The 8,128-nt window shown below is 37.4% G+C and overlaps 1 protein-coding gene across 1 annotated transcript in view; it reads left to right on the top strand.

Moving 5' to 3' along the window:
• Window positions 1-834: 834 nt before the first annotated feature.
• The window catches only part of LOC104529468 (FMR1 autosomal homolog 1), a gene marked incomplete at its 3' end in the record, with an annotated part of 16,871 nt that continues 9,577 nt past the window's right edge, over window positions 835-8,128 (top strand). The window contains exons 1-5 of the mRNA XM_010173785.1: window positions 835-883; window positions 4,135-4,228; window positions 5,502-5,573; window positions 6,822-6,970; window positions 7,419-7,512. Coding sequence (XP_010172087.1) covers window positions 5,559-5,573; window positions 6,822-6,970; window positions 7,419-7,512 — 258 coding nt within the window. The remainder of the gene's footprint in view (window positions 884-4,134; window positions 4,229-5,501; window positions 5,574-6,821; window positions 6,971-7,418; window positions 7,513-8,128) is intronic.

Raw genomic sequence — 8,128 nt, 5'->3', positions numbered from 1 at the left:
TATCTTTTTCATCTTTTATTTTTCTTTTCAGCATGCCTGCCTTAACCAAGAGATGTAGGAAGTTAATTTCTGCATGTATACTTGAGTAGAACTACATCTATCAGGTTGTTCTTTGTCTTTAGGTTTTTGACATAAAGGGTGCCCCCCAAAGAAGCCCTTTGTTTTTTGAAGGAAAGAAAGGGAAGTGGGATTTCCCCTCAATTGTTCCTGAGTTCATAATAATGTGACACAATAAAATGTGAAATACTGTATTTTCTTAGTTTTCCTGTGAGGTTCTAAAGGTATTGGCCTCTTAGAATTCCCAATTTGGTACATGAAAGATGACACCATAACTACCAGTGTGGCAGCCTGTATTGCCAGATTTTATCCAAACTTGCTGTCATGCCATTCTGAAGGACGGTTGTTTGGGATTCAGCTCTGTCTTAAGAAGAACACCTAAAAAGCAAACAGTGCTATGCACAGCAATTTGATGTTGTACTAATTCCTGTGGGCCTGGTTCTCTCTCATTTTGTTCCTGTAAAACAGCTGTGCACACCTGTAGGTAAAATAAACTCTGGTGAGTTTTCAGTTGTAAATGTGCTGGTCTGATTTGAGCAGTCATTGGAAACAATCCCTGTGCACTGTATTTCTCACAATGGACAGCCAAGAGTACCAGCAACCTCCTGTGAACACTGGGATTGTGTCTTGGGACTTTTCTAAGCTGGAATCTTTGTATTAGCGGTGGTCTGCTATTTGGCTTGGTTTCAGGCTGGACTGAAATTGCTGCCTTGTTTGGATTTCACATGTGTTCTTATTAAAATAGTCGTATTAAAACAATGTTTTTGTTTTAGGGATTCATCAAAGATGTTCATGAGGACTCTCTCACAGTTGTATTTGAAAACAAGTAAGTATTTTATTAAAAAAAAAATAATTTGAGCATTAGGTTGTTATTGTGTTTTTGTGCTTTTGGTGTTGGTTTTTGTTTGTCTTTACATTAAGAGAAAGTAGATTTCATTAGAAAGGTGTAGTTCTAGAAGTACAGACTCATTATTCTGTTCACAGTCTCCAGTGAATCTTGAATCAAACCTTCTTGAATCTCTATCAGAATTGAGCTCATCAGTTAGTCCTTTATGGTTTTTTTGGTACCTTTAGTGATGCCCATAGATGTGACAACCAGATTTAATGAAAATAATAATCAGTGGCAGAGGCCTGATATTCTTATACCAAAGAGGGTGGTATAAGGTGGAAAATACCATAGTACTTCTATTAAATGAACAATTCCCTGTATGTCTAATCTGAAGAATGCTGATCAGTGTTCTCAACCAGAGAGAAATAGACAGAAGTGTCCTGATGGTGATTGATTTTTCCTTTTAACTATTAAGAAAATAAATATATGTACATATCCAGTCTAAAGACCCAATTTTATATTTTTAGTGGAAAAGAGTGCAAATCTGTAAGCAAATCTGTAGAAAGAATTATCCATGGGGCCCTCTTCATTTAATATATGAACACAGCAGTGTTACTAAGGACTTGTAGGGGCATGTCAGAGATAATCCATGGGATGGTAAAGTACAGATGAATACCTGTTGTTCAGCATTCAGACTGATAACACTGTGGATTACCTTGAAGATTCCAAGGCTGATTTAAGATATTCTGGGAGCTACATGTTCTTTCCTATTTCCCTTCCAGTTGCTAGGTGGAAATCCTAAAAATGTGTCAGCTTTTGGTGTGAAAATTGTTACTAAGCTCTGCCAGCACCAACCTGTAGGTTAGTGTTAGAACCTTTCTTCAAGAAAGATTGCTGGATAATAAAGGTAATGGGGAGTGTACAAGTTTATATCTATAAAGAGTATTTTATAATCCTCAATATTTAATCCTAGGGTGTGTGTAAGTGTATACATTAATGTTCATATACATATATATGCATGTATAAAAATGAATCTTTCTAACCTGTGCTTTCTAGCCCTTCTTTTATGAAAAATAAAAGAAAAGGTGGCAACCATAATTTGTGCTAAGACTTACTGAGGTGATTATGGAAGTTGTTACTGGCTCCTAGGTTTTCATACACTCACCCCAAAACCCAACAAAAAGAAAAAACAAATAGGGTCTTTCATCCTGTCCATGGTCTGAGGAGATTTGACAGATCTTCAGTTTCAGATTCAATATCCATATTACTTTTCTTTAAGGTAGGAGGCTCTTTACCTCCAGAGCATGTACTTTCAGATCAGAAACCAAGTAGGCTAGAGGAAGTGCCTATGGTTCACAGCAGGGGTCTAATTCTTGGCAAAAACATTTCTAGTGTTTAGTATCTGTGTGTTTTACAGCAAGTCTGGCAGCAGCAGCCATGTTTCAAAAAGGATGGGCTACAACATATGTCGAGTGTTTTGTTGACCAAAAATAGGTCTTGTTGGGAAGTGTGTCTATACAATTCTAGTCAAAATATTCTGTGATGTAAGTCTGATAAATTACTACCCTTTTTACTGAGTTAAATTCACAAGGACTTTAGTAGAATCAAAGTTGGCAAGTGTGTCCTGTCCTGAATGCGTGATGCTGTTGTGGTAGCGCTCAGCACGAATGAAGTAAACACACCTACTCCATAAGGGCAGTCTGAGTTGTCAGTTGGTGTTTTCTGCTGGTGTAACCAGCCTTTATCTACAGCTGTTGTAAAGTTCTCAAAGCTGGTGTACTAGCACAGACTGATGAACATGGTTTTGTGGCCATAGCAGTAACTAGTCTCTGGGTCACAGAATCACAGAATGTCAGGGATTGGAAGGGACCTCGAAAGATCATCCAGTCCAATCCCCCTGCCAGAGCAGGAACCTAAATGAGATCACACAGGAAGGCGTCCAGGCGGGTCTTGAATGTCTCCAGAGAAGGAGACTCCACACCCTCCCTGGGCAGCCTGTCCCAGGGCTCTGTCACCCTCACCGTAAAGAAGTTCCTTCTGAAATTTAAGCGGAACCTCCTGTGTTCCAGCTCACACCCATTGCCCCTTGTCCTACCACTGGGCATCACTGAGAAGAGCCTGGCTCCATCCTCATGACATTCGCCCTTAACGTATTTATAAACATTAATGAGGTCTCCCCTCAGTCTCCTCTCCTCCAAGCTAAAGAGCCCCAGCTCCCTCAGCCTTTCCTCATAAGGGAGATGCTCCACTCCCTTCATCATCTTGGTGGCTTTAGGGTTGATATCCTTGGCTCTTTTAAGAGACATTTTTTGGAGATAAGGAAGCAGAGAACAAACACACAAGCTTCAGGAACTGGAAACTTTTACTACTGTATAAAACAGAATTGGATCTTGAGGTGCAATTCATAGAGGCTCATTGGAGTTCCAAGCAGCCATACTGAAAGACTTCTCTGTAAGACACAAGCACTTACCCATTTTTGTAATTTGTGCCAGATAATTGAGATAATCCTTCTGACTATCAGGAGAACAGAGTATGTGAATTGCCCCAGCAGTCTTTGTAAAATGTACCTAAAATATACACTTCTTCAAGTAAAATGCTTTTTAGGGCCAGCTACGGTAAAATAAATAACCTTTCTGTACAGGAAGGTAGAATTTTAATTTTATATGCCTAGTAATAATTGGTATTGATAAGCAGATATAAAGGTATGTTTTGAACTGAATCTGTTTCCCAGACACTTACTGGGGAGTGTTAACAAGTTTGTCAGTAGAAATGTAAAGTTTTGTTAACAACCAAGAGTCAGATTTTCATGGAAAACTTAAAGCATCGATGGTGAGCAGTTAGAATGTTAAGTTTGAGGTGAAGGAATGGATGAACCCCATGGTGGACTGCAAAGATAAAACTTTTATGCAGATATAAGCTTAAGACTTGAATGGTAGAAATGCAAGTACATCATTTAATGATCTTTTCACTGGGGTTTTGTGAAAGCCATTTAGTGAACCCAGTCAAGTTACATTTTTCAGTTAATTTAAAAAATGTTTTGTCATTAAATGTCTTCCCAGATACTATTTTTTTTCCCCGACAGGATTATTTTGTTCTTTACTTATAACGCTTACTTTCTAGCAATGAAGAAACAGACTTGATCATATGAAAAGAGTGAGTTTTAAATAAGCTCAAGAGTTCTAAAAATAAAACTAAGAAAACAAGAGGAAAATTATAGAAATAATGTGTAATAACTCTTCAACTTTCAGTTGGCAGCCAGAGCGCCAGGTACCCTTTAATGAAGTCAGATTACCACCTCCCCCTGATATCAAGAAAGAAATTGGTGAAGGAGATGAAGTGGAGGTGAGTTTACCCTAATGAACTCTCCTGATACATAACTGACTGTCCATTCAAGGTGGTGGTGATGATGTTTGCAAGTACATTACAAAAGTGAAGATTTAAAATTGAACATGTCTCTAGTAATGGATTTGTTAGGCTTTCAGTGAAACTGTGACATTTTGGGTTTTTTCACAGAATTACCAATGAAACTTCCTCAAAATCTAAAACTTAAAATAGCTGAGAATGTTTCAGAATTAAAACCAAAATTAGGTAATTTCCACTTTTGATCTGTAATGAAGTTGTTGGAAATGTTTTGATGTGAAGATGTAATAAAGCTTTTCCAATAACAAGTTTTGACCCAAATTAAATTAATTGGTACAATCTGGTAGGAAATTGTATGAATTATACTGTTTTATAGAGAAACAGTGTTAATTAGAAATGATGTATTAAACTGCAAAATTAAAAGGAGCGTGTTCTGTTCCCAGCTCACTGTAGTATCTTTAGTAATAAAGTAATTAGTTTAACTTCTGCTTTTTACTTTACTTGTCCTTAAAATCAAAGTAATGAGTTTCTTTAGGATACCTTTATAGTTTTGGGCCAATAACCTAAGAAATAATGTAGTGTATGTAGGTGCTGGCTTTTTCTGTTATTTTATTTGAAGTACATGCTGTTTGTTGTCAGGTTAAATGTAAAGGATTATTTTCTACCTCCTTGCTATTGCAAAATTTCTTGTTTAGTCTGTATGCAAATAACTTTGATGTGTCAGAAGTGTATAAGGAGAAAATGAAACTTACAGAAGATGAGGAAAATGAAAGTTTCAGCAGTTCTGTATCTGATTTCTGTTTTCACTTGGTAGTGTTTGTTAAATATGGAACATGTAGTCCTGTGATGACTTGGTTAATTTCAGTAGTCCTAGCTATATGAAGCAAGCCAAGGACAAAACAAAAATCTTAATTGTGGAGTTACTTCTATGTGTGAACTTTCAACATGAAGACAGTGTTTTAATTTAGTGAGGAATTGCCCCTGAATAGGTGCTGAGCCAAGGTTTTACCTTCTTTGAATTGTCAGTAATGTACACAAAGGAAATCTGTTCACAATCCTTGTAATGCAAAATAAGAAAACTTCGTGCAAGAAGCACCTGTTTGGATAATTTATACAAAAAATTACTTTTGTGTAGAATACTGTTCCATTTTAATGAAAATTTGAAAAGTTGGGATGTTCTTTCTTCATTACACGTGCAGGCAAGTGAATTATATCTGTATATGCTTTCAGTGTTTCTTACTGCTTTCATTTTCAGGTTTATTCTAGGGCAAATGACCAAGAACCTTGTGGCTGGTGGCTGGCAAAAGTTCGAATGATGAAAGGAGAGGTAAATTATTTTTAAACCTGCCTATTTCATGCTGTTATGTTAAATACAGTAAATGTGAAAGGTCTTTGTGATGGAAAAACTGTTAATGAAGTACTACACATACAAAAAGATGACCAAACAGCATTGTAAGTTGAGGTCGCTTTGGAATGACCCATGCTGCATTACATAGCTGAGGGTTAGGTTTTTATAGCTGAGCAGGTCGCTTCCATTGACTGTTTGCATGCATAAGAACAGGACTTCTAACAAACCTACTTTGTGAATTGAACTTGGTGCTAAAAATTAAGTAAAACAGTATGTGTGGTCTGTGGTTAAAACCTGTTTAAGCTCCATAAATTAGGCATGCTGTAGCTATTGGTGTTTGTTTGCTGTGGGTTCTTTTTTGTGTATGTATTTCTGAGCGTAGGGGAAAGACACTGGATGGTTTGCTTTCACATATGTCAGGTTTGTATTTTAGTGTTGACTGTTAGAGTTGCAGCTGTAAAGTAACTTGTAGATTTAGACACTAAAGTGTATAGAGCTGTGGCAGTGTCTGATATAGTCTCATTAAAGCTTTATTTTGTGAAACAACAGCAAGAGAATTTGACTTCATAGTAGGAAAGCTGTATCCCTGACACAAAGCCAGGCTTTGGGGATACTGTGCACACAAGCTGCTTTGTTCTTACCTGTGTTGGGTGGAAGTGTAGGAGTAGATTATTGGTAGCTCTTAAACCTTCTTAGTTCTCTTGCCTTCCTAAATTTGGGATAGTGTGTATCAAAGAGATTGAATTTTTGTTTTCCTTTTGATCTCACGTGATTCACATGTAGTTTGCCCTTTGAATTGGTGGATTTGCCTTTTTTCTTTTTTCAAACAGTTGAAGGGCAAAATTTCTGTGAAGAGTGAATTATGTTTACTTCTCTGTCAGATATTTTTTAGAATTAGAGTTCCTGTAAACATTTTGAATTTTGGAATTTGAGCTGGACTAATGTAGGTGTTTGAAGAGGGATGGCCATGAAAACAATCAAAGATGCTTTTGGGTGGGAATGAAATTATGCTGATATGGTGCCCTGAATTCACTGAGATATAAGATGGGTACAGAAATATGTCCAGGCTCATTTGTGTAGACTTGTAGCATTACATCAACTCAGATTTCTGTTTTAGTCTATATATTTGTATTTTTTACTTCGTTGGTGATGCTGGTAATGTTACTATGTCTTTGTTGTTCCTTACTGAAGTTACCATTTAATAAAACAAAAAAAATTCTTCCATAGTTTTATGTCATTGAATATGCTGCTTGTGATGCCACCTACAATGAAATTGTCACTTATGAACGACTCCGACCTGTGAATCAAAATAAAACTGTCAAAAAGAACACCTTCTTCAAGTGCACAGTGGATGTTCCTGAAGATCTGAGAGATGCGTGAGTAGTTCTGCATGCTTTAATAGGGCATTTACTGTATCTGAAGGGGTAAAAACCCTCCTTGGCTTATGTTTTAGAGGCCAGTTTGTAGGTCCATGAAGAGCCTTAACAGTAGCTATTGCTCCAGTAGCTGGTTTAGAAACTACTGACTGGGATCCCTGCTGAGCTTTTGGGGTAGGGACAAAAAGCAAATTCTAAGATAGGAGCTTCAGGTCTTGCTTTAGGCTCAGCACCAGCAGGCCTCTGGCACTGAGACTTGCCAGATAACCATGGTGGCATACAGTCCACAGAGAAATGAGCTCTGGAACTGTGTTAAGAAGAATGACAATTCTCCAGTTTCTGAATAGTCTTTGCCAGAAACTACTGAAAAAATCTTGGTTCTGATCATGATACTACGTGTTCTGTTTTGATGCAGGTTGTTGACGTAACAATCATTTTGCCTCCTTAGGTGTGCTAATGAAAATGCACATAAAGATTTCAAGAAAGCTGTGGGAGCATGTAGAATTTTTTATCATGCTGAAACTGGTCAACTAATAATACTGGTAAGTAATTATTTCTATGTAAATGCTGCATGAATTTTTGGTATATTACTTACGGTAATTATATAGCCAGCTGTGTATTTGTAGAGAAAATGGTTTCATTTGTCAAGATGTGTAAATTTTGAGAGATTTAATGTGGTTAGATGTGTTTAAATTTTATCTTTGAGGGGGGATAGGCCTTTTGGAGGAACTACCAGCACTGCACTGCATACAGCCTAAATTTAGGAGCAGCTTTCAGTCTCGTTTTCATTATTTTTATCATCCAGAACTGAGTGCTGTTTCACTGATTTGTGCAGATGGCTCAAAGACAGCTCCAGCTTACTCTGCTCTGGAGCAGCCAGTTTCCCCCTCTACTGCATTACAGGTTGCACTTTGACCTACAGCTGGGTTTCCACTTGAAGAACTGCACCAGTTCAGCATAGCCATTAAGGAATTGGTCACACAGATTCTTCTGTGACAGTTTTCTCTTACTATATAGTATTTTCCCAACTTTAGTTTCTCTTCACAGTTCTGTTTACTTAGTATTATCCATTTGAACCTCACTCTCCAGAGCTGTGTTTTGCTATTTGCTTAGCTCTGCCATTCAGACAGTGAGTGACAAATATGTCCATGGTAAAAT

Source organism: Antrostomus carolinensis, unplaced genomic scaffold (assembly GCF_000700745.2).
Source record: "Antrostomus carolinensis isolate BGI_N321 unplaced genomic scaffold, ASM70074v2 scaffold45728, whole genome shotgun sequence".
In the NCBI taxonomy this organism is placed as follows: Eukaryota; Metazoa; Chordata; class Aves; order Caprimulgiformes; family Caprimulgidae; genus Antrostomus; species Antrostomus carolinensis.
This window is presented reverse-complemented; position numbering and strand designations above follow the sequence as displayed.